The 26,928-nt window shown below is 45.4% G+C and overlaps 1 protein-coding gene across 1 annotated transcript; it reads left to right on the top strand.

The window, feature by feature from the left end:
• The first annotated feature begins 1,203 nt into the window (after positions 1 to 1,203).
• On the top strand, positions 1,204 to 24,936 carry DNAI2 (dynein axonemal intermediate chain 2). Its single transcript, XM_040435779.1, has 15 exons — positions 1,204 to 1,252; positions 3,776 to 3,963; positions 6,183 to 6,344; positions 8,406 to 8,527; positions 9,874 to 10,016; positions 10,139 to 10,252; positions 13,533 to 13,672; positions 14,074 to 14,196; positions 14,600 to 14,823; positions 15,759 to 15,894; positions 16,028 to 16,174; positions 16,342 to 16,578; positions 18,856 to 18,894; positions 19,133 to 19,370; positions 24,926 to 24,936. The coding sequence occupies exons 2-14, from the start codon at positions 3,781 to 3,783 to the stop codon at positions 19,136 to 19,138; spliced, it is 1,776 nt and encodes a 591-aa protein (XP_040291713.1). The 5' UTR covers positions 1,204 to 1,252; positions 3,776 to 3,780; the 3' UTR covers positions 19,139 to 19,370; positions 24,926 to 24,936.
• Positions 24,937 to 26,928: the final 1,992 nt, after the last annotated feature.

Genomic DNA, 26,928 nt, shown 5'->3' with positions numbered 1-26,928 from the left:
CACAACAGTACCATCACCCCCATCTGGCATTGCTAGCCACAGTGTCCCCGTCTTAGTGACAGCTCAAGTTCCTCCAGAACAATGACGGCCACAAAAACGCACCAAGAAAATGCCCATTTCATGCCCACCTCTGACAGTGAAATGTATCAGAACCGGTTGGTAGCGGGTAATACTGCCCGTGTTTGGTCCATATCCATAAGGCAGTCACCCAGATTCAGAGGAGGCCAATGACGCCACCTTTATGAGACTTAGGGCTCATGTACACAAACGTATTTTCTTTCCGTGTCTGTTCCGTTTTGTTTTTTTGCACACTGTATGCGAAACCATTCATTTCAATGGTTCTGAGAAAAAAAAACGGAAGTTACTCCTTGTGCATTCCTTTTCCGTATGTCCGTTCCGCACAAAAATAGAACCTGTCCTACCTATTATTGTCCGCATTATGGACAAGGATAGGACTGTTCTATTAGGGGCCAGCTGTTGCGTTCCGCAATATATGGAATGCACACGGACGTCATCCGTATTTTTTGCGGATCTGTTTTTTTCGTGGACCGCAAACTACATACGGTTGTGTGCATGAGTCCTTATTGTGGTTTTGTCACATTCCTTGGCGGGAATTTTTGGAATTTAAGATTTTTGCATCTATCACGACATCAGAAGAAAAGGTCTCATGTCAATGAACAAATGTGAAGCCCTTGTCACGTCCCCTGCGCTTCTCTTTTAGTATTAGAGACATTTTGAGATCTGTCATGCTATTGCTCATATTAAAGCGCTTGCAGTGAGACACTGAATAATCTTCTCTTCTACTAGTCCTAAAAAATTCTCCAAAATCCATCCACATATGTAAATCTGATCCCAAAATAAACCTGTCCCCCAACCTGATAATCCTTCCATTTTCAAGGTAATCCCAACGATTAGCGGGGACACACTGCCACCCAGCGGCGTGCTCTAGAACTACACCCACAAAACTAGACCCTTCGTACGAGCTCAATAAATTAGCGTCAAAATCATATGGCGTAACATCCATTAAAAAAACGCCTCCACTGACTGGCAATCCTACGGATTATATTGTGCGTTTTTTTATTTTTAACGTTTCTGGAGGAACGCCACCACTTAAAATGGCGCGTAAGGGAGCCGAAGTGCTAAGTGAGCATGCGCATTAGAGTTCCCAGGCATTTCCGGCGTTTGCGTTGCTAGGATACCGTACACAACTCTAGTGGGTCATCCTATGAACAAAATACCGACCACAGCAGAGGTAATGGCGATCGCGGGATATTAATGACTCGTTTATGTATTTAGCTGCACGTTTGGCGGGTCAATATCATTTCCAGGAACCCCTGAGCCTCCGTGGCTGGTGGTATAGACATCTTACACTGTGGAACTATAAGTCTCAGCAAGCCCTCTGCTGGGAGTTGTAGTTCTTATCCTTGGCTTCCCTCTTGTGGTAGGAGGGACATGTGATATGGGCATATGGGGTAAAAAGGGGGCACCTACCAGAGCAATGACCAGTACCGCCATTCGTAAATCACCGCCACCGCATGGCTCCGGTGGTGCTGTGATTGTAGTCGTTAGGGGGGGGGTTTACCTAAAGGTCCTGATTTTCATCATTTCTGGTGGTCACCCAGCTTTCCCAGACTCCTGAATGGCCGCTGCAGCCCCTCATGGGGCGTCACCCAGCTTTTCCAGAGTTCTCCGTGGCAAATCTGTGCAGTCCCTGTGTAGCTATGTCCGTGCACTCTTCAGGAAAGCTGGGTGATAAGAGGTAGAAGCGGTACTGGCGGCCATGCTGGTCGCCACCCAGCTTTTCCAACAGCAGGACGACGACTCAAGGATTTGTTTTTGAAAAACGCTTTTTTTACGCCTTTGGGAAAGCTGAGTGCCTGACCTCCATTACAGCTCCGGGGAGGTTGTCGTCCTACTTTCCTAGACCACTGAGTGGCAAATCGGCCCAATTATGCAGCTATACTGGGAAGTACATGGAAGATATGTCATTCAGGAGTCCAGAAAAGCTGGGTGACATCTCCCTGTAGTATATATGTTTCTTTATTGCTGCATGAATAAGCCAATTTATATGGATCTCGGGAAAGCTGAGTGCCTGGCCTCCATTACAGCTCCACAGAGGTAGTCACCCTACTTTCCTAGAGTCCTGAGTGGCAAATTGGTCCAATTATGTAGTGACATGAGAGTAGGGGGTGCGGTGATGTGCCATTCAGAAGTCCAGAAAAGCTGGGTGAAATCATGAGTAAGCAGATTTATCTGGATCTTTGGAAAGCTGAGTGCCTGGCCTCCATTGCAGCTGTGCAGTGATACATGCTTAGGCAGATATGTCATTCAGGGCTCCAGAAAAGCTGGGTGAACTCTATCTTTGATATATATGTTTCTTTATTGCTGCATATTTAAGCTAATGTATCTGGAGCTTGGGAAAGCTGAGTGCCTGGCCTCCATTGCAGCTCCACAGAGGTTGTCACCCTACTTTCCTAGACTCCGGAATGGCAAATCAGCCTAATTATGTAGTGACATGAGAGTAGGGAATGTAGTGATACATACTTAGGACTCGTTCACACGATCGTTGCCCCTCCGCTGCCAAATTGCGACTCGCAAACGGCGGGTCTGCAATACACGGGGCACCGGCCGTGTGCATTCTGCATCACGGATGCTGACCCCATTCACTTGAATGGGTCCGCAAATCTGGAGATGAGGAACGGAATGGAAGACTACGGGGTGCTTCCTGGGGTTCCGTTCCGTGCTCTATTTGCTCTATCTTTTTGCGGAACGGACGGATCGCGGACCTATTCAAGCGAATGGGTCCGCGATCCGTATGCAGCTGGCCCACGGTCGGTGCCCGTGCATTGCGGACCGCAATTTGCGGTCCACAGCACGGGCACGGAGGGGCAACAGTCGTGTGAACGAGCCTTTAGGCAGATATGTCATTCAGGTGTCTAGAAAAGCTGGGTGACACCCCCTGTAGTATATACGGTATAATGTTTCTGTATTGCTCCATAAGTAAGCCATTTTATCTGGATCTTGGGAAAGCTGAGTGCCCGGCCTCCATTACAGCTCCGCAGAAGTAGTCACCCGACTTTTCTAGAGTCCTGAGTGGCAAATTGATCCAATTATGTAGTGACATGAGAGTAGGGGATGCGGTGATGTGTCATTCAGGAGTCCAGAAAAGCTGGGTGACACCCCCTGTAGTATATACGGTATAATGTTTCTGTATTGCTGCATAAGTAAGCCAATGTATCTGGATCTTGGGAAAGCTGAGTGACTGGCTTCCATTACAGTTCCAGGGAGGTTGTCACCCGACTTTCCTACTCTCCTGAATGGCAAACTGGTCAAATGATGTAGTGATATGAGAGTAGGGGATGCAGGGGTACAGTGATATGTCATTCAGGAGTCCAGAAAAGCTGGGTGACATCCCCTGTAGTAGATTTAATATGTTCCTGTTGCTGTAAGCTGACTTATCTAGAACGGCCCGGCCTCCATTGCAGCTCCCACATATGTTGTCACCCAGCTTTCCTACAATACTGACTGGCATCTCCAAAAAATGCTGAGTGACAACCCACTCAGCTTCCACAGAGGTTGTCACTCAGCTTTCCTAGACCCCAGAATGGCAAATTTGCCCAGTTATGTAGTGACGTGAGAGTAGGGGGATGCAGTGCTAAATAGCGAGGTCGATATGTCATTCAGGATCCCAGAGAAGCTGGGTGGATGAATTGGTTTGACAGAAGAGGGCGACCCAAGGATCTCACAAGTGTCTACCTGCTCTCCTTCCCTCCAGGCACCATGGAGATCGTCTACGTCTACACGCGGAAACGCAGCGAATTTGGGCGACAATGCAACTTTTCGGATCGCCCAGCAGAGCTGCACGTGGACATACTGCCCGACCCCTCCCAGGCACTGAACTTCATAGAGAGGAACCCCTGTGACATTGGCATCCAGTGCGCCCACAACATGTCCGAGCACGAGGTATGAGCCAGAGACCATGAGCGTTTTTATATTATGTGGTGTCATACTCTTACAGACCTGCAGGTGGCACTGGTGATGGCTGCTGCATCCAGGCTTCTCCGGGGATATGTCCCGTCCATAGAGAAGGGAAGGTTTACCGAATCTCAGAGAACCGACTTAAAGAAGGGGTGACACCCATACACTAGTGCCACCTTTAGTACCCATGCAGTATTTTTACCCTAATGCTGATATAACAAGTGTCAGCCATAGTGCCCATGTCATATTGCTGTATAATAGTACATGCCGTAGTGCCCATGTCATATTGACATATAATAATACCAGCCATAGTGCCCATAAAATATTGACATATAATAGCACCAGCTGTAGTGCCCATAAAATATTGCCATATATTAGTACCAGCCATGGTGCCCGTATCATATTGCCACATAATAGTGTCAGCCATGGTGTCCATCTCATATTGTTGTATAATTGCACCAGCCACGGTACCCATATGATATTGCCAGTCCTAATGCTCTTATAATCACGACAGCCCTAGTGCCCATACACTAGTACATTTGTACCTAGTGCCCCCTATACAATAATAATGCCAGTCATGGGTCCCACGTAAAATGACCAGCCCTAATGCCTATATAATAGTGGCAGCCATAGTGTCCATATAATACGGCCTGCCCACATGCCTGTATAATAGTGCTTGCTGTTGTACCAAATAATAACGCCCATATAATTCTGCCAGTCCTAATACCCTTTTAATAGCCGAAGCCATAGTGCCAGTACAATATTGCCGCTATAACGGCCATATTAAAGTGTCAGCCCTAGCGCCCATACAATACTGCTAGTCTACATGCCCATACAATAGTGCCAGCCTTGTATAACACTGCCTATAGAACAGTGGCAACCACAGTGCCCATGTAATCGTACTAGCCTCAGTGGCAGCCTTGTGATGCCCGTGTCAGTAATAGTGCCCATATATATTAGTGTTAGCCATGCTACCTAATATAACACCCCATGTTCCCATGTCCACTCCCTATTGACAGGAAGTCCCGATTCCACCAATCAGTGGCTCCTCTCGTGTGACGGGGACGAATTTGACAAAGGAAGAACAGGATTACTACTATAGTGGTAGAGCCGTGCTATATGTGCACCAGTGTTATACCAGGGTCAGCCAGTAGGGGGAGACATACTGAGATCTCATAGGAACCTCTATTATTCCTATATCTCACAGCTAACAGGGTATATAGCTGTTCCCTGTCATGATACCTCACATCATGTCACTTCTGGATGCCACTACGAGCAGCTGGCAGCCTTAGTTTATCTAATGCCAGGGGGACGAGATTACAGCAAGACGGGTATAAATCACGCCAAGGACTCTGTAATTGATTGGCAAAATGCAATTCCACTAAATCCTAATTAGTGATGTTAATAAGTTAATCATGTCCCGGCCATTAAGTAGTTACTGCTAATTACGCTACAGAGAGTTTTGTTAGTTGGCAGAAATCTCAGAGCAATCGGTTTTCTGTTTACCCGAGCTGAGATTTATGGGGCACAGTGTAGTCGCTTCCATGGCACGTGCCAAAGCGGTTTGAGCTGCTATTGTATATGCAACAGCTGATTGGTTTGGTCTTTTGCCCTGTAGAGCTGGGTCCATGGACCTAAACCCAACCAGGGGCAACATCTGCAGGGGGTTTGCATGTTCTTTCCCTGTTGGCATGGCTTTCCTTCAGATTCTTTGGGTTCTTCCCCTGTTCAAACACATTCTTGGCCTCCTATGATAATGGATATGAGATTATTTGAAGACAAACCCCAACATGAAGCCATTGTCTTCTGCTGGACCTCATAGGCCCATTAGAACCTTTGATGCACCAGCCCAACCCTGATAGCAAAGGATTTCATGAAGCTGCATGATCCATAGAAATGTTCTTCATCTTTCTATGGGCTCTCAGGAGGTCCAGATTCTCCTTGTGGAGATCCAGCTAGAAGGGAGTCTTTCAGGCGATGCTCCTGGTGGGTGCTACCTGCTTGCTTCTTGAGTAAGGTTGATGAGTCTACCAATTAAATCAGTGGCGTAGAGGAGCACCATAGCGTCTTGGTTGTTTCAAGGTCTTTTCACTCAAGGATCCTCATTCGTGATATCTGCTAGAAGACAAGGACCTTCACCTTGAGAGGTTTATAATGGATCTAAAGTATGGATTTGCAGACTAACCTTCTGTTTTCCTCTATAGGTGAACACAGAAAGGTTCGCAATGGAGGTGCGAGGAATAAACCACGTGGAAGGCGGCTGGCCGAAAGACATTAGCCCACAAGAAATGGAACAAACCTCTCGTTACAGGAAGAAAGTGGAGAAGGACGACCATTATATCACCACCATCACTCAGCTCGGCAATGTAAGGATGTGCTGCTGGGAGTCAATGGCCAAAGCGACTACACATTGCATTACATTTATTTAACTGTTGTTTTATCAAACGTTTTACATGTCAGAATTTGCAATTAATGATGGTCCAGGTGCTGAGACCACCACTGATTACTGAAAAGAAAGGGCAAAAGTGCTCAGCTGAGCCATATGCCCTTTTGGCTTTGATTAGGTCTCCTCAGAGAGCAAAGTGTTTGGTGTCTGGACTCACATACTTTCTATGGATCCATACAAGGAGAGCCAATCGAAGACAAATGGGTACAGCGCTCAGCTCGGCTAGACACTTCCTTCCCTTCATTTCAGGTTCTCAGCGCCCAGACCATCACCAATCAGAACTTCTGAGGTATCAAATGTCTGATGGAATTATAGGCCTCCACGTCAATATCCAACCTTGGTGATTACCAGTGTTTCTACAGATTATCTCATCTTCTGCTTGAATATTTAAGCTTCTCAATATCATGTCCATCATCTTTGTGATTGTCTCTGTCCATCTTGTTGCTGGTTCTCCACCTACCTATCTTAGCATAAAGAGCATCTGTCATCATCATCAACCCTATTAAACCAGGCAAATTGCCTGAAGGAGTTGATCATGCTGAGCAAAACTATCTATTTTTCTTGAATAGTTGTAGATATATATATATATATAACTTTTCATATTTATGACCTATGTGGGGCTGGCCATAGCACTAGGAGCACCGCCCCTGTGCCCAGTGTATTCCTCCCTCCCCTTTGATTGACAGGGCTCGCCATCTCGTCTAGACGTTTTCTCGCACCAGTGCCAAGTCGGCTTAGAGGCTTGGCGCCTGTGCAGTGGATCAGATGAGCGCTGCTTTCTGAGCTTGGGAAGCAGCAGATCTATTGTGCAAGCATCAAGTTGGCTCAGTGATTCGGCCCCTGCGCAGTAGATCTGATGAGTTCAGAGAGCAGGTCTCATCTGATCCACTGCGCAGGCACTGAGTCACTAAGCCGAACTGGCACTTACTCAATGGATCTTCTGCTTCCCAAGCTCGAAAAGCAGCGTTCATCTGAACTACTATGCAGGCACTAAGCCAACTCGGGGCTGGAGCAAGAACACAGGGCTAGACAAGATGTCTAGCCCTGTCAATCAAAAGGAGTACACAGAGACTGTGGACAGTGGTCCTAGTGCTACAGCCAGCCCCTTGGTGCTCCAAATAGGTCATTAGCATAAATATAAAAAGTTATATATCTCCACAATTCTTCACCCTAAAGAAAAAAGAAATATAGCATTTACTCAGCATGATCAACCCTACCAGGCAATGTGTCTGTTTGTATAGGGTTGATCATGCTGACAGAGGCTCTTTAATTGTCTTATCCAAAGAGTTGGGTCTTCTCTAGGATGTCCATATATTTTTCCAATGGAATGTTTAGGATGATGTGGTCAAGGATCTTCTTGTGATCTTCAGTGTTGGTTCGACCAACAGCTATCCCTCCATTCCCTCCATACACATGCATTTTTGGGTCACCCAAGTGTGCATGTGTTCTGAATGGGAGAGGGCAGTAAGCCAGTACCTCTGGCGGCAGCTTGTTTCCCCTGAACACAAAAGGACTGGTCATGTTGATATCCAACAGCCTGATCCTTATTACACCCAACATGTGCCATCGAGGAGAGTTAGTACACCTTCATACATGTTAGATGATTGGCTGGCCATGCCAAAATCAGCAGCTGATTATAAGATGGCCTTCTTTACGGAGAACTGGTCCTGAGGATGGTCTTCTTTTATGGGGTTGTCGACTTTTAGACAACCATGTCTCAAATTTATCCTTAGCTCTTGTTCCACCAGTTGACGTCTTGGTTTTCTTGGTCCCTATAGAAGCTGATGCTGTAGGAATAGTTATGGTAGAAGCTTGTTAGGTTTCCCGAAACCACTCCTGTTAGGTGAATTGTAGCTGACATAGCAGGAAATACATCGTCCTCTAATCATCGCTCCTGGAAACCACAGAGTGAGGAGAAAGGCGGAGAGGAGCGCGATGGCCCCTGATTTACAGCCTGCTTTGTGTTATCTTGTCATCCCAGGTGATGGAGCACTGCATCAAGCAGAACAACTCCATCAATATTTACGAGGAGTACTTTGAAGAAGAGGAGGAGCTGGAAGGAATGGACGAGGCGCCTTCTGCCAAGACCATTAACGTGTTCAGGTAACGCGTAGGACTTTCTCGCAGCTAATAGACAAGATGGTTTACGTGACGCAGTAGGGAGGCAGCCCGCTCTGTATCAGTACGGGGTTGAGACAAGAAAGTCTTACCCCTTGAAGAGTTTTGGTTTGTCTTCGTTTGCAGGGTACCAGGTAAGTACTTGTGCTTTGGTGTCCATCCATGTCTACATACAGGACAAGTATACAGAGCTAGGACAAACCATGTCTCCTGGCACCAGATGATACTGGCAGGGAACCAGTGCCGCTCATTGACTGGAAGATGAAGCCCCCACCAGACTTTCTAGTAAATAGTGCCCGGACACTACCCTCTACAGTATAAACTTGCCTCTGGATTAAAGAGAAATGATGTTCTAGGCCTGCAGTTAGGTTCCTGCTCTAGATCATCCTTATGTCATATATAGACATGTATGTACAGTACATCATATCACTGTTCTACATCATCTGAATGTCATATATACACTATCAGTGTTCTAGATCACTGTACTGTATATACATATATGTATATAGTATCACTGTTCTAAATCACTATTATTCCATATATACACATATACCTAGATCATCATTATGACTTATATACACATATACTGTATGTATACGCTATCACTGTTCTAGATCACCATTACTCCATATACACACATATATGTATACAGTATCACTGTTCTAGATCACCATTTCACTATATATATCACTGTTCTAGATCATCATTATGCCTTATATAAACATATACTGTATGTATACACTATTGCTGTTCTATATCAGCATCCTTCCATATATACTCATATGTATACACTATCACTGTTCTAGATCACCATTACGCCATATACACGCATATATGTATGCAGTATCACTGTTCTAGATCATCATCATGCCTTATATACACATATATGTATACAGTATCACTGTTCTAGATCACCATCATGCCTTATATACACATATATGTTTCCATTATCACTGTACTAGATCACCATTACTCCATATATACCCCATGTTTACATTATCACTGTTCTAGATCACTATCATGCCTTATATACACATATATGTATACAGTATCACTGTACTAGATCAGCGTTATTCCATATATACCCCTATATGTATACACTATCACTGTTCTAGATCACCAATACTCCATATACTGTATACGCATGTGTACAGTATCACTGTTCTAGATCAGCGTTATTCCATATATACCCCTATATGTATACACTATCACTGTTCTAGATCACCAATACTCCATATACTGTATACGCATGTGTACAGTATCACTGTTCTAGATCAGCGTTATTCCATATATACCCCTATATGTATACAGTATCACTCTTCTTCCAACAGAGACCCCAATGAGATCAAGCGCACAGCCACGCATCTCTCCTGGCACCCTGATGGTGGCAGGAAGCTGGCAGTGGCATATTCCTGTCTGGAGTTCCAGAGGGCCCCCAAAGACATGAGCTATGACTCTTATATCTGGGACATTGGTGAGGAAAGTTAATTTTTTACAGTCTAGATGCAATTGAGAGAGTCCACCACTTGTGATGCCAACTAAACACAGTTTTAATATCTATTCGTGCTTCCCCCCCCCCCCCCCCCTGTTACGCAGAGAATCCAAACAAGCCGGAGCTGACCCTAAAGCCTGTGTCGCCTCTGGTCAGCTTGGAATACAACCCCAAGGACTCGCACATCCTGGTCGGAGGATGCTACAATGGACAGATCAGTAAGTGCGACATTGACCATGTGACTGCTGCCCTCTAGTGGTGGAAGGCTTGCTTCAAGTCAGATATAATTTCATGATAATATATTAATAATAATAATCTTTAGTTATATAGCGCCAACATATTACGCAGCGCTTTACTTTAATTGGACAGTGTATTTTGTGACCCTTCAATGTACCAAGAGATGCCCAAACGTTTGCAGAAGACTGTTCCATCACTTACATATAATCCAGGGCTGTAGAGCAGGCATCCTCAAACTGCGGCCCTCCAGCTGTTGCAAAACTACAACTCCCAGCATGCCCGAACAGCCTACAGGTATCAGCCTACAGCAGGGCATTGTGGGAGTTGTAGTTCTACAACAGCTGTAGGGCCGCAGTTTGAGGATGTCTGCTGTAGAGAATCATATCAAAGATGATGTGCTCCTTCCTAGTCCTTTACTAGCTAGGGGCATTCAGTATTCAGTCTGTGCGGAGAGACTTGCAAAATGCACTGTTCTTGTCTGATTACCGTTCAAGACTCATACATTCAAGTGCATGGGTGGGAGCGTAAAATCGGGACGGTCGTCTAAGGCCTCCTGCACACGAACGTGTGCTTCCCGTTGCCGTAATGCGGACTGCATTTGCAGATCCGCAATACACGGGCACCGTTCCGCGTGCATTCCGCATCACGGATGCAGATCCATTCACTTCAATGGAGATGCGGAACGGAAGCACGGAACGGAACCCTACGGAAGCACTACGGAGTGCTTCCGAGGGGGGTTCCGTCCCGTACTTCCGTTCCGCAAAAAGGATAGAACATGTCCTGTCTTTTTGTGTAACGGCCGGATTGCGGACCCATTAAAGTGAATGGGTCCGCGATCCGCTGCGGCTGCCCCACGGTGGCAGCTGCATTTTGCGGGCCGCAGCACGGCCACGGGGCGCAAGGCCTCATGCACACGACCGTTGTGTGCATCCGCGTCCGTGGTTCCGTTTTCAGGTTTTTTTTCGCGGCTCCATTGACTTTCAATGGGTCCGTGGAAAAATCGGAAAATGCACCGTTTGGCAGCCGCATCCGTGATCCGTGTTTCCTTTTTCACGGTCAACGGTTCGCGGACCCATTCAAGTCAATGGGTCCGTGAAAAATCACGGATGCACACAAGATTTTCATCCGCGTTCGTGATCCGTGTTCATGATCCGTGTCCGTTTTTTCTTATCATTTCAATGGCAAACTTGACTTAGATTTTTTTTTCATTTTTCATGTCCGTGGATCCTCCAAAAATCAAGAAAGACCCACGGACGAAAAAACGGTCACGGATCACGGACCTACGGACCCCGTTTTTGCGGGCCTTAAAAAAAACGGTCGTGTGCAGGAGGCCTAAATCAGATCTTAAAGTGTAGCTCACCTCTGAGTAACACTAGCTCTGTAATCAGTTGTAATATCTCTTCATTGGGGCTCGTTCACACAAACGTTTTTTGCGTTCCGTATACGGAACCATTCATTTCAATGGTTCCGCAAAAAAAAAAGGAATGTACTACGTATACATTCCGTTTCCATATTTCCATTTTTCCATTCCTTTGAAAGATAGAACATGTCCTATTTTTGCCCGCAAATCGCGTTCCGTGACTCCATTCAAGTCAATGGGTCCACAAAAAACACATACGGAATGTACTCCATATGTCTTCCGTATCCGTTCCGTTTTTGCGGAACCATCTATTGAAAATGTTATGCCCAGCCCAATTTTTTCTATGTATTTACTGTATACTGTATATGCCATACGGAAAAACGGAACGGAAAATCAGAACAGAACTGGAAACACTACTGAAAAAAAAAAAGAAAAACGGATCCGGGAAAAATGGACCGCAAAACACTGAAAAAGACATACGGTCGTGTGAACGAACCCTTAATCTAATGAAGTTTAATTTGCAATGTAGAAAAAAAGGTGGAAACCATCATCAAGCAGATGGATCTGTATGTATAACTTTGAGAGCATAATGATCTGCAGCTGTGAATAGTCTGTGGCTCTAATGAGTTCATTGACACCTTGAATGCCCGATTAATACTGCGCAAAAACTAGATAAAGCCCAAAAGCAACAGTTAACCTGCTTGTTGATGGTTTCCACCTGATAGCAACGTAATGCAGTAATGTTACAAAGCTGAATTAACTGACTACATAGGAAAGGTACAGTATTTTTCAGACTATAAGATGCACTTGACTAAAGGACACCTCCAGGTTTTAAACAACAAAAAGATGGAAAAATTATTTCACACTAGATCAGCATAACTAACACCTTACATTTATTCCATGGGTTAGTAAGATTATGGCGATACCAAATATGTCTGGGTTTTTTATTTTTGCGTCAGTGGAGCTTCATGAGGGCTTGTTTTCCGTGCGGTAAGTTGATGATTCTTTGGTACTATTTTGTGGTACGACGTACGACTTTATGATTGTTTTTTTTTGTTGGTGAAGCTAATTGAAAACTATTATTTATGGCAACAGTCAGTGAGCGAAAATGTCTTTTATGACTAAGGAAAATCTTTTTCATTATTTTAGATATTACTTTCTAGTGATAATCATTATAGCTATTACTGTAGCAAGTAACGGGTATCGCTAGAGAAGTGATCCTCGTATTATATGCTAAAGATTGGATGGGGACGGGGTAAAATATAAAATTTATTGATAGTTGTGTGTTTGTCTGCAAGTGTACGCCCTCTGAATGATGGGGGGAGTTGATAGCATTCACAGAAGTCCATGTTATCCCACCCCCTGGGATCATGTACAGTTACACAGGGAGAGGATTATCTATGCCTCTCCTAATCTAATCTCTCTGCAGCCTGTCAGCATGTCTCCCATGCTGGCTGACATGAGAGCCACCTGAAGGGAGGGTCCTACTTCAACAAGGTCTATCTCAGGCTGTACAGCAGCTAGAGATGCTAAGAATCTAAGACCTGGAGTATCTAAAGGAATGCAGATGTCACTCCTGACCTGGTTTCTAAAGTTTAGCACAGCTCAGATTCTTAGCTTTAAAACATGACCTGGCTCACACCTCTATCTGCTATGCAGCCTGAGATAGAGTCCTTAGTAGCTGCTAAACCCCCTGACTTTGGACTATAAGACGCAGGGATTTTCTAAAAAGTGCATATTATAGTTTGAGAAATATGTTAAAAGTCAAAAGTGGAGTTTAACAGGATTACTGCCTCTACTCATTGGGCAGAAGAAGGAGTCTGATACAGAATAAACGCCTATGGTCTGGATCTGTACAGGACCCATTCTTCAATGTGTAATGTCGTCCTCTTGTTTTCCAGGTTATTGGGACACCCGGAAAGGTGGACAACCGGTGGAGCTGTCTGTCATCGAACATAGTCACCGCGATCCTGTGTACAAGGTCATATGGCTGCAGTCAAAAACTGGAACAGAGTGTTTCTCGACTTCCACCGATGGACAGGTGACCTGTAGAACTTTTTTTTTTTTGTTATAGGAAAACTTTAGGGGGGTGGATCACATCATCCATCATTCTCTTATATTGCATGAAGGGCTATGTCCTTTTGTCGTCGTCCCCCCCTTCTCATTATATGAAGGAAGAACAGCATGACCCTCTGGACTCTACTTCCCCTTTTTGCATTTCTGGTCCTAGACCAACCCTGGACTAGGACCCTCCTTTCCCCTGGGCCTGATAGCAGCAGCACCCATGATCAAGTAGTCACCATGGGAATCTGCCCCATGGAACGAGGGTATGCACTGCAGAAAATCTCTTTACGATCCCGTCTAGTGGGATTGCATTGCCATAAAAATACCTTGTCTAGAAAGTAATTAATGTTTTTTTTTTTTTCTGAATTTTGGATACAGGTCTTATGGTGGGACTTACGAAAGATGAGCGAGCCAACAGAGAAGCTGATCTTGGACATCACAAAGAAAGGGAATCTTGACTTGGCTTTAGGTGGCATCGCCCTAGAGTTTGAGCCAACCATCGTAAGTGAATGATACATTACTGGAGTCTTACGACTACATGTCCCATGATTCCATGCCCAGGCATGACAAAGGCAAGGCTAGTTCAAGTTGACATCTATCTGAAGCTATGGTTAGATACAGTAGATTCTTCTAAACTTTAATGAAGATTCAGGAGTCTGGATTAAGAAGAGGTCCAGGAGAGGCTACAGCCTGTGCCCAATGCAGCAGCATGCACATCACAAGCCATTTCCAAACTCTAGTCTACGGCAAGCAGGGGCCGAAGTGATTAGTTGTCAGTAGACTTGCATCATCTAATAAACAGCCTGGAGGAGATTATGTGACAACAGCACCAGAATACATAGGACTAAGTTGATTTTGGGTTGTAACCCAGAGTGTTTCTAAATTGTTCTTCATTTTATCATAGCCAACCAAGTTTATGGTGGGGACAGAACAAGGCATGGTGATATCCTGCAACCGAAAGGCCAAGACCCCTGCTGAAAAGATTGTGTGCACTTACAGCGGTCACCATGGCCCCATTTATGCAGTACAGAGGAATCCATTCTTCCCCAAAAATTTCCTGACAGTAGGAGACTGGACGGCTCGCATTTGGTCAGAAGACTCTCGGGAGTCCTCCATCATGTGGACTAAGTAAGATATTATAACTAGGTAATACTGAGAGTTATGCACAGGGCTTGTGCCCACAGGAGGCCCTCCTGCCAGGATGCCAGTGCCGGTGTAGGGGGCTGGAAAATAATGCTTTGCAGTTCTGCCTGATAAAAAAAATGTCCAACAATGTGAGGACAAACATCTGAATAGATAGAAATACATTGTACAAATACAGACAGATTGCTACGAACTGGTCTGCAGTACCACAGCCCCCCCCCCCCCCCCCAATAATACTATCATGCCACAGTGCTCCCAGTAACAGCCCCAGTGCTCCAAACATCAGCCACAGTTCTCCAGTAACAGCCATGGTACCTCCAGTAGTCTGAGATGGTCTATTAAAGGGGATCTCCCATGAACACATCTAATACCCTATCCGCAGGATAAAGCATAAGTGTCTGATCGGTGGGGGTCTAACTGCTGGACCCCCGCTGATCGCGAGAACAGGGGCGGTCACACGTGTGCTGCCGCTCCATTAAGCTCTGCGGTGCTGCTGGAGATAGCGCTTGTACTCCGGCAGTCCTATAGAGTTCAGTGTTGCGGCAGACACGCATGCATGACTTCTGCATCATGCAAATGGGGAGCATGGGTTCCCGTTCTCGTGATCATCAGGGACCCAGCAGTTAGATCCCCACTGATCAGACACTTATCCTCTATCCTGTGGATAGGGTATAAGATGTCTTCATGGGACAAATAATTAGCCGCTCCTACCATCGCTTTGAGATTCCAATTGTGTATTAACGCCTAAGAAATCTTACCTGTCAGATCACATTCTCTTCTATAATCTCCTGTCCTTGTCCAGCATCAGAGACTTTTTAATTGATAAGAATGTATGTTGCTGTGACTGCCTACAAATCTGACTGAGCGTGCCAGAATATAACTTGGCATATACCCAGCAGATTTTGTTCTTCCTTCTCCAGGTATCACACAAGTTACCTAACAGATGCCGCCTGGAGTCCAGTACGACCTTCTGTGTTCCTTACCACCAAGATGGATGGGACCTTAGATGTTTGGGACTATTTATTCAAGCAGAACAACCCCTCCCTGAGCCTGAAGGTACTAACTTGGTTTGTAGTGGGGACTGGAGAGCGTTAGAGGCTTCCTTATGTTCTATGGAAGGACTACTACCTATGTTGACCCTTGAAAGGAACTGGCCGACATTTACCCACATTCTGTCTTCCTACCACAGGTTTGTGATGAGGCACTCTACAGCCTTCGCTTCCAAGATAATGGCCGGTTTGTAGCTTGCGGCTCTAAGATGGGTCTGACAACTCTGCTGGAGCTGTCTCCTGGACTGTGCACAATGCAGAGAAATGAGAAGAACATCGCCACTGCTGTAAGTTCGGTCACATACTGAGTTACTGCTGCGTTCACAATTCTGCAGGCTTCAGAGGTGGAATCCCCCGGCATTCCCTGATTGTTCAGTGTCTGGAAGGTGCCTGTTTTAGTGTTTTGCATTCTGGTAAGTGTCCATATTGCACAGTCTCACTCCGTCATTCATAGATGTTTGAAAGAGAGACAAAACGAGAGAAGATCTTGGAGGCTCGACACCGCGAGATGCGTCTGAAGGAGCGGAGCAAAGCTGAGCCGAGCAAAGAGGAGGAAACCAAGGATGATAAACCTGAGGAGAACATGGAGGAGTTGATCGCCAAGGCTGAGAAGGAATTCTTTGAGATCATCGAGGCTGAGCGCAAGCGAAGAGAGCAGGAAGTGAAGAAGCAGGCAGGGGACGAGGACCAGGTATTATGTTCAGTGGTTCTTATGTCCTGTTATGACATGTAACATACACATTTTGTTTGGAAGAGCGCCTCCTCCTGGCACAGCGGTGATGGTGCCAGTAACTTTAGTGTCTCTGGTTCACATTTCATCCAGCAATGATTGATTAATTCTGCTCTGCATGAGGAGGAAGTGGACACATCTGTTGAGTCAACTTTTAGGAAGGGACATCAGAGAAGGGGGCACACAGTCCTGTAAAGTTTTTGGAATATTGTTCCACCCATTTTTCAAATGCTTGCCTAATTCCACAGCATTTAAATCACAAATAGTGTATATGACCCCCCTCATCACACATCACAACGAATACAGATCCCCTATACATCCACAGACCCCAAATCATCCATAGACTCCCAGACCCCATTGAAAAAACACACACCCCCTAAATAAATACAGACCCCAAACCATTTCCCTGAAATATACACCCCAGAACAAATACAGACCCTTTGATGTGCACAAATAAAGACCCCCTAAATAAGTACAGACCTAGTAAGCTAATACACACCCCATACTAAACTTCCTAAATAAATACGGACACCTAAATAAATACAGAGCCAAGACTAGACCCCCAGAATAAATACAGACCCCCAGAATAAATACAGACCCCCGAAATAAATACAGAACCGAGACTAGACCCCTAAATAAATACAGACTCCCTTAATAAACACAGAGCCCCAGACTAGACCCCCAGAATAAATAAAGACCCCCTAAATAAATACAGACCCCCTACAGAGCCAAGACCAGACCCCCAGAGTAAATACAGATCCCCTACAGAGCCAAGACCAGACCCCCAGAGTAAATACAGAGCCAAGACTAGACCCCCAAAATAAATACAGACCCCCTACAGATCCAAGACCAGACCCCCTAAATAAATAAATACAGGCCCTTTAAGGTGCCAAGACCAGACCCCCAGAGTAAATACAGATCCCCTACAGAGACAAGACCAGACCCCCAGAGTAAATACAGATCCCCTACAGAGACAAGACCAGACCCCCAGAGTAAATACAGATCCCCTACAGAGCCAAGACCAGACCCCCAGAGTAAATACAGATCCCCTACAGAGACAAGACCAGACCCCCAGAGTAAATACAGACTCCCTACAGAGACAAGACCAGACCCCCAGAGTAAATACAGATCCCCTACAGAGACAAGACCAGACCCTCAGAGTAAATACAGATCCCCTACAGAGACAAGACCAGACCCCCAGAGTAAATACAGATCCCCTACAGAGCCAAGACCAGACCCCCAGAGTAAATACAGATCCCCTACAGAGACAAGACCAGACCCCCAGAGTAAATACAGAGCCAAGACTAGACCCCAAAATAAATACAGACCCCCTACAGAGCCAAGACCAGACCCCCAGAGTAAATACAGATCCCCTACAGAGACAAGACCAGACCCCCAGAGTAAATACAGATCCCCTACAGAGACAAGACCAGACCACCAGAGTAAATACAGATCCCCTACAGAGACAAGACCAGACCCCCAGAGTAAATACAGAGCCAAGACTAGACCCCAAAATAAATACAGACCCCCTACAGAGCCAAGACCAGACCCCCAGAGTAAATACAGATCCCCTACAGAGCCAAGACCAGACCCCCAGAGTAAATACAGATCCCCCACAGAGCCAAGACCAGACCCCCAGAGTAAATACAGAGCCAAGACTAGACCCCCAAAATAAATACAGACCCCCTACAGATCCAAGACCAGACCCCCAGAGTAAATACAGATCCCCTACAGAGACAAGACCAGACCCCCAGAGTAAATACAGATCCCTACAGAGCCAAGACCAGACCCCCAGAGTAAATACAGATCCCTACAGAGCCAAGACCAGACCCCCAGAGTAAATACAGATCCCCTACAGAGACAAGACCAGACCCCTAAATAAATAAATACAGGCCCTCTAAGGTGCCAAGACCAGACCCCCAGGGGAAATACAGACCCTTCTTTATACAGATCCCAGGCCAGACCACCATACTAAAGACCCTAAACCAGACCTTAGTGTTGATCAGTAGCCGCCATATTGAATAGATTACTGCTGAGCGAGTCTGTGTAGATCTCCCGATATGACTGGACCCAGCCATTGTGCTGCTGCTCTCTGTTATCAGCCACGTCAGGTTGATTTTCAGTTGTATAATGGGAAGCCCAGAAGAAGGCCCGTCCTCCTCACCGCTACGTTCTCCATTGACATTCACCTACACATGGGTCTGCTCTTATTGTCCCTTTAATTCATATCTTCCACAGGAAAAGGAAGTGTCGGAGGAGAAGGAGATCCACTTGCAGGTCAGTTCCTCACACTAATCTCATTTACTGCCTGGAGCAAAATCTTATTAATAACCCTGGACATAGTTATGTCTGTTTATGGGAAAGCTGGGTGACTGCCAATATGGCCGCCTTTGCTTTTCTTACTATGTGAAAGCTGGGGGACAACCTGTATGGCTGTAATGACCCTTGGGTGTGCTTTTCCCTTGCATACTGTGCCCGTCTCCACCTTCTAAACCTCTCTCTATCTTCTCTGCAGGCCTGACCCTGCCCGTGGTGCCGCAGATGATCCAGGCGTGACTGCTGTGATACCATCTCATTTTCCATAGGACATTCATATTTTTTTGCATTTTCAATGTGGGAATAAATAATTTATTGCAATATTGGGTGGAGGCCTACAACATTCAGTGTAAACTGGCACCGTGATATCCCAAAATATTGGTGAGAAGGTCAAGATTTCTGCATCAGTTACAGTCATTACATCTATGTTTCCTATAGTATTTTATGTCTCTTTGCTGCCCCCTGCTAGTTCAGTGAGCAGCAAAGTACGTTGTCTGGATAGTTCATCAGTAGGTGATTGGTGGACCTCCAATGCCCGGCACCCCCGCTGATGCTCCTGTAAGCGCTGCAGCCTCTTCGCAGCTCACCAAGCACAGCGCCATCCATCGTATAGTGGCTGCGATTGGTATAGCAGCTCAGGCCCATTCACTTGGATGGGTCTGAGCGGCTCTTAGGCCACGTGACCGACAAACGTGACGTCACTGACCTAGGAAGATGCTCCGTGAGCACTGTGGTGTTTTCAAACAGCTGATCGGTGAGGGTGCCGGGAGTCGGACCCCCACCTACTAGAGGTCAGGTCATCAGTTTTAACCACTTGGACAACCTCTTCAGGGTGGCAGTACCCAACGGACCACCTTTCATCATCATTTAGATTACATTATGCCATATCCACTAATCACATCCAAAGCTGCATTCAGAAGTTTGCTGTTTTCCAGTTAGATCCGGGCTGTAATATCTTACACCTCTTTGCTGCCCCCTGCTGGTTCAGGGTCTTTAAAGTATACTGATGAGCAAAAAGCAGCCCTCCCTGGCTAATCCTAACTATTTCTGCCATTTCTAATAGCCCAAAGAAAGGAATGTCTAGAGGTCAAAATGGCAGTGCCCAACTGATCACTGTCTATCATCACTTACCTTATGTGTTACACACCATTCACATCCAAAGCTGCATATAGAATTCTGCAGATTGTCTGCGTTTTACATTTATTATACTCCCTTATATAGCGCTGACATATTCCACAGCGCTTTACAGACATTAGTATCAAGCTGTCCAAAATGGGGCTCACAATCTAAGAAACCGGAGGAAACCCACAAAAACACGGGGAGAGCATACAAACTCCATGCAGATGTTGTCCTTGGTTGGATTCGAACCCAGGACCCCAGCGCTAGGATCGAATCCACTGAGCCACCGAGATGCCCCACATTTCTTTGCTGCCCCCTACTGGTTCAAAAGCCCATGATTTCATGAAAGATTTCTTCTGTTTAATTCTACCCCTTAAATTGGATTTAAGGAACGTCGGGAGGTCAAGATGACACGGCCCAGCTATCTTATGTCTTATACACAATACACATCCAAAGCCTACATCGGAATTCTGCTGATTTCCTGCTCAGAGAGTGCAATTTTTTATGTCTCTCTCTCGCCCCCTGGTGGTGAAGTGTTTCAATTTATCTTTCAAAGGGGCAGTTCGGACGACTTAGTGAACAGGCCTGACCGATTTTTTATTTTTTTTATTTTTATCTATAAATAAAGCTTCATCATTGTATAAAACTCTGCATCTTGTGTCACCATTTACAAGATCACTGATAGCTGTCAGTGAATGGGACCATTCTTGTTTATATCACAAGGCTGAAAACCTATGTAGACATGGGGTTTGGTATACTTGAATCCACTGCAGGGATGGGGTGTGCAGACATAGCAGGTCTTAAGACACCAGAATTATATATGGTAATTGGGGGAGCTTCATGTTACGCCTTATGTCCAGTCTAGGCAATCTGGACAGAGGTTTAGTTACCATAGTTGCCAACGGTCTCAAATTTTCATGGACAGTCCTGGCAAATTTGAGCTGGGTCAAAAAATAAGTGGGGCTTATGTAAATGGGGGTTCCCATATGGGTGGGTTTGGATGTTTCCAGGGCGGGCCTTACAAAGGAAACAATTGCACCCAGGCCCTGGTGCCGGAGGTGGCCCAAAGGCCTCTACCACGTAAAAAGACGTTGGTATTATAAATGACACATGGTAGGTGGGGGGCCCGGTACAGATTTTGCAATAGGGCCCAGCAGCCTCACAATCTGGGTCCTGGTTAATATTTAGCTATTCTGCATTGATGTCAGGGTATAGTTAGCCAAACCTCAGGGGCCAAATGACCAATAGGGTGGTGCCCAAATACCCATAGCCAAGAGGTGCCAGTAGCTCTTCGCCAGTGCAGGGCCTGTAATAAAGTGTTCATCCAATGCAATTTTCATACTAAATTTGTAATTAGTCATAGTGGTTGGTAGGAATGGGTGCACCTAGCCTGAAACGGCACCCCCTATGCCAAATTCTCAACCTAACCCCTTCCCTCCATCCCTACTGTTAAAGACGTATTTGGAAAACATTACATACAGCGCTACAAAACATACAGGGTAATACAGCGCCACATATGTACCTCTTACATCCAGTGATGTCTCTTTCCTCATCTTCTCCATTCAGACCAGACCACCATGATTATTCCTTTCAGCCATCTCTTCTCTCTGTAGAGTTTGACGAACAGATATCTAAATTTCCTACTTTTTCATCATTCTCCCCAACTTCTGAACATTCCCTGCCCCCCAATACTACACTGCAGAAACAGCCCCCCTGAAAATACTAGTATTACACAGATAGTGCCCCATTCAATAATTATTGGCACACAGTGCCCTAAAAAAATAACTGTGCCCAGCAAATGGTGTCCAATACTAACAGTGTAAACATAATGTCCCCCAAAAAATAATTATGCTAAGCTGATACTGTACCAGGGTGCCCCCACAGCAATAGTGCTCCCCAAAGTGCCACAAATAGTAATAGTTATCTGCCAGAGTGCACTTATTGTCAACAATGTGCCCAATAGTAATAATGCCACCATTGTGCCCCAGAAGTAGTAATGTCCCCATGGTACCCATACTAGTGATCATGTCCCCCATAGCCCCTCAGTAGTAATAATTCCCCCTATAATGTGCGCCAGTAGAATACTATGCCCCCTAATGTGTGCCATTACAAAAAATACCTCCTTATAATGTATGGTAGTAGAAAAATTGCCCCCTAATAATGTGAGCGAGTACAAAAAAATCTCCCCTTATAATGTGCGGCAGTACAAACAATACCCCCTTACAATGTGTGCCAGTACAAAAATACCCCCTTTTAATTTGTGCCAGTACAAAAATACCCCCTTATAATGTGTGCCAGTACAAAAATACCCCCTTAGAATGTATGCCAATACAAAAATAGCTCCTTAATATATGTGCCAGTAGCAAAAAAAATACTCCCTTACAATGTGTGCCAGTACAAAAATGTCCCTTATAACTTGTATCAGTAGGATTACTCCAAACAACATTTCATTGCATTGTACATTGTATTGTACAGTGACAATAAAGGCATCTTATCTTATCTTATCAGTACAATAAATACCCGCCTTACAATGATTGCCAGTACAAAATAGCCCTCTATAATGTGTGCCAATAGAAAAAATGCCCCCTAATTATGTGTGCCAGTACCAGAACTGATGTCCCCATAGTGCCCCCCGTAATGTATGCAAGTACAAAATACCCCTATTCAGTGCTCCAGTGGAAACAATGTTATAATAATACCCCGGTCCTTAGTGGCCAACATCATGCTGCCAAATAAAATAAAAAATTCCCCAAAAATTCCGGTCTGTGTCTTGAGCTGTTTGCTGCAGGAGCGATTATGACGTCATTGCACGGCCTGCACCGGCCTCTCAGAGGCTACAGACACTAGGCACTGAGGAGATAGTTAATGTCATTGTCCAAGACCTCCACCCCGACTTGTCCCTGGGTGGCGCCACCTGAGGCCTTTTAGAGGCCCCAGATTACAGAGGGGATCAACAACATTAATGTTCAGAACTGATCATTGATTCCATCAGTATGGACATGGAGTGGTGTCACCCACTGCAGTGCATGTTGCTAGGCGACCACTCAAACATACAGTTGTGTTCAAAATAATAGCAGTGTTTTTAAAAAAGTGAATAAAGCTCAAAATCCTTCTAATGGCTTCTATTTCCATCCACACAAATTCATTGGGAACACTACACATTCTATTCCAAATCACAATGTGAAGAAAATATATCAAATTTATGTTTAAAGAAAAGTGAATATTAGACTGTTCAAAAAAATAGCAGTGTTTGTATTCTTCTTTACAAACTCACACATTCACTATATAAACTGAGAAATGTTTGAAGATTTTGCTTTCCTCTGAATCCCTTCACTAATAGTTAGTTGTATAACCGCTGTTTCTGAGAACTGCTGGACGTCTGTGCTGCTCGGAGTCGACCACCTTCTGCCCCTGTGACCAGGTATTCCTGCCCAGGATGATTGGACTACATCCCACAGTTCTTCTCTAGTTCTTGGTTTTGCCTCAGAAACTGCATTTTTGATGTCACCCCACAAGTTTTCTATTGGATTAAGATCCGGGGATTGGGCCGGCCGCTCCATAACGTCAATCTTGTTGGTCTGGAACCAAGATGTTGGACGTTTACTGGTGTGTTTGGGGTCGTTGTCTTGTTGGAACACCCATTTCAAGGGCATTTCCTCTTCAGCATAAGGCAGCATGACCTCTTCAAGTGTTCTGCTGTATTCAAACTGATCCATGATCCCTGGTATGTGATAAATAGGCCCAACACCGCAGTATAAGACACATCCCCATATCATGATGCTTGTCCACCATGCTTCACAGTGAACTGTAGCTTTAATTCAGTGTTTGGGGGTCGTCTGACAAACTGTCTCCGGCCATTAGACCCAAAAAGAACAATCTTACTTCCATCAGTCCACAAAATGTCTCTTTAGGCCGTCAATGTGATCTGTGGGAAATTGTAACCTCTTCAGCACAAGTCTTTTTTCCCACAGTGGGACTTTGCGGGGGCTTCTTGCAGATAGCTCGGCTTCTAATAGTAACAGGACTCACAGGTAACTTCAGACCGTCTCTGATCTTCCTGGAGCTGATTGTTGGCTGAGTCCTTGCCATTGTGACTATTCTTCTATTCATTCGAATGGTAGTTTTTCGCTTTCTTCCACGTCTTTCAGGTTTTGGTTGCCATTTTAAAGCATTTGCGATCATTTTAGCTGAGCAGTCTATCAATTTCTGCACTTCTTTGTATGTTTTCCCCTCTCCAATCAACTTTTTAATCAAGGTACGCTGTTCTTCTGAACAATGTCTGGAATGACCCATTTTCCTCAGAATTTCAGAGAGAAATGCACTGTAACCAGCATATACAACATTTGCTGCCTTCCTTCCCTAAATAAGGGCAATAATTGGCACCTGTTTTTCAAAGAATGAATGACCTCACTCATTGAACGCCACACTGCTATTATTTTGAACATGACCCTTTCACTAAGTGATTGAATTACATCAGCAGCATGCATGTCGTGACTGTTGGATTTCCATTACTCTACTACACCTGCTAGTAAATTATTTGCCATGTAGAAATATAATTTCTACCAAAAACAGTGATTGATCAGGTTAGTGATGTCTGACTGCTATTATTTTGAACACAACTGTAAATGTATCAATGTGGAGTTTGAAGAAGTTTCCCCAGAGTTCGCCTTTAAGCCACGCTATTTTAGGCAGCTGAAAGCCCATTAGCAGTGCCGCTCCTCATTACAGCTTCAGCTACATCCAAACATGACCCTTGTGTGACATGTTAGAAGCCATTCTGAGAAAATCTGCTTTTGTGCACCTGATACCAACACAAGGTTCTTAACCTCTAGCAAGCAATCGACCCCTGCCCCTCTCATGCCGCTAATCCCAGCTCCATTCACAAGATCAGCAATAACACGCGGCTTGGTCCATGCCATCTGTGCTGTCCCAGGTGCCTCGCCACAAGATGCCATCTGCGTCTCGCCTGGCAGAAATAATCAGACACATGCAGGATACAAGAGTTCGGAATTGGCCAATTTCAACAATATCATATATATTTTAAGCAACATTTCAAAAAATATAAAATTATATAAAAGTTATGCCAAATCACTTTTTAATGGTGGCATCTAGAAAATACACTTGGCCTGACCTGACGTACATAGCTTGATGCACCCTCTTCCTGCCCCTTGTTTGACGTTTCAGAGAAGTGGCAACATCATCCCCTCACCTTTCCACGTTTTGTCTCCCCCTGGGCGCCTGTGCAGTGAAGCTCGGTGTACAGCTCCTGGCTTCAGCAGTTCTCTGTGCCAGAAAAGCGGGACAGTCTGTAAGGTTTGCACCCATCCTGGATGAACAAGAGTGCACCGTCACTGCACACAAGCAGAGAAGCACTGAAGCCAGGCGCTGTACACTCAGCTTCACTGCGCAGGCGCCCCAGAGGACACAGGGTATGCCTGTAGAGAGGTGATGGGATGACGTTGCCACTGCTCCCGAATGTCACTCAAGGGACAGGAGGTAGGAAGAGGGTGCATCGAACTTGACTTGAAGGATGCAAGAGCCAGCCTTCTTGACTTCAAAGTGCTCATTAGTCATTAGCATATGATGGGAGCGGGGAATAAAGTTAATTTTCTCTGCAAGCAGGGGCATACCTATGGGGGGTGCAGAGGTAGCAGTCGCTCCCGGGCCCAGAAGCCTTAGGGGGCCCAAAGACCCTTGTGCCATATAAGAAGGTATTATAGAAAGTGTATGCTGGTAGGGCTCCGTTATAGATTTTGCACTGGGTCCCAGAATCTTCAAGTTAGTCCTCTGGCTGGAGGGAAGGGGTTAGGTCAAGAATTTGGCATGGGGGGGGTTGCCGTTTAAATTTTTGTCTCAGGCAGCATGAAGGCAATGTGCTTCCCTGCCCCTCTTTTGTACCCCCACTATCTTTGTTGGTGCATCATGTGTCATCTCATATATATTTATTGCCATGTCCTGCATAATGTGTATGTATTTTCTGATTTTACAACTGTTTAAGTGTAATGTGCCTGGTTTACCAGCAGGCGGCGGCAATCTGTGCAGAGCTATGTTAGCTAGGATGGAACCCTCCTTCCATTCCATTTCCCTCTCTAGAGAGGAAGGAGTTTAGTTAGTGAAGGTCAGTCTAGCCTTCCCCCCCTGGGGAGAGGTTGTGTGCAGAGTCTAGCTTACCCCCGTAAGGGGAAGCAGTAGGCCCTCGTCCCTGCCGGACGAGCCCTGTCTGTAAATTCTACAAGTTCTACATGGTTGCATGTCCCCTCCTGGGCTTGCATTGCCTATGACCAAGCTGAGTGAGCTTGAAGCCAGGAAGAAGTTCCCTGGATAAAGACAAAGATCCAGATAAAGATAGAGTCAGACTACAGCTAAGCAAAGTCCCAGCAGAAGAGGAAAAGTTCCTGTTTACCCAGCTAACATAGCAGAGCTGAGAAAGCTACAGCATAGCAGAGCTGAGATTGTTGCAGAAGTGTTTGCCTGCCAGAACCTAAGCCAATACCTGCTGATGACCAAGATAAAGTCTGGAAACTGTTTGGATTACAGTTTATTCAAGTAAAGCTGTGTTCAACATTAATACAAAGTCTGGACTCCATTTATTCTACTTATTCACTACCCAAGTTCAACAACCCCTTTTTGCACTGCTTTGGACCACCACGTCTGGGATCCAAGGATATCCAGGTAGGAGCACCGTGACACGTGCAAACAACACCTTTAGAGAGATTGTAGGCCACTCTACACCACTCTGGCAATCCTACATCTGGGTACCAACACTACCATCAACAAAGGGGACTCCATGTCCTTGTTGCTTAACTGCAACTGGCGTCACGACTACTTGCTCTATAAAAGGGACATATTTCGTAGAAACCTCGTGAGGGGCAAGGG

The sequence above is a fragment of the Bufo bufo genome, chromosome 6 (assembly GCF_905171765.1).
Source record: "Bufo bufo chromosome 6, aBufBuf1.1, whole genome shotgun sequence".
NCBI lineage: Eukaryota > Metazoa > Chordata > Amphibia > Anura > Bufonidae > Bufo > Bufo bufo.
Note: the sequence above shows the minus strand (reverse complement) of the source record. Positions and strands in the feature narration are given on the sequence as shown.

Excerpts from the sequence above, each read along its gene's own strand:
- DNAI2 (XM_040435779.1), top strand. The coding sequence starts at position 3,781 with ATGGAGATCGTCTACGTCTACACGCGGAAACGCAGCGAATTTGGGCGA. Across the intron at positions 3,964-6,182 it reads ACAACATGTCCGAGCACGAG|GTGAACACAGAAAGGTTCGC; the intron begins GTATGAGCCAGA and ends TTTCCTCTATAG. Across the intron at positions 8,528-9,873 it reads AAGACCATTAACGTGTTCAG|AGACCCCAATGAGATCAAGC; the intron begins GTAACGCGTAGG and ends TTCTTCCAACAG.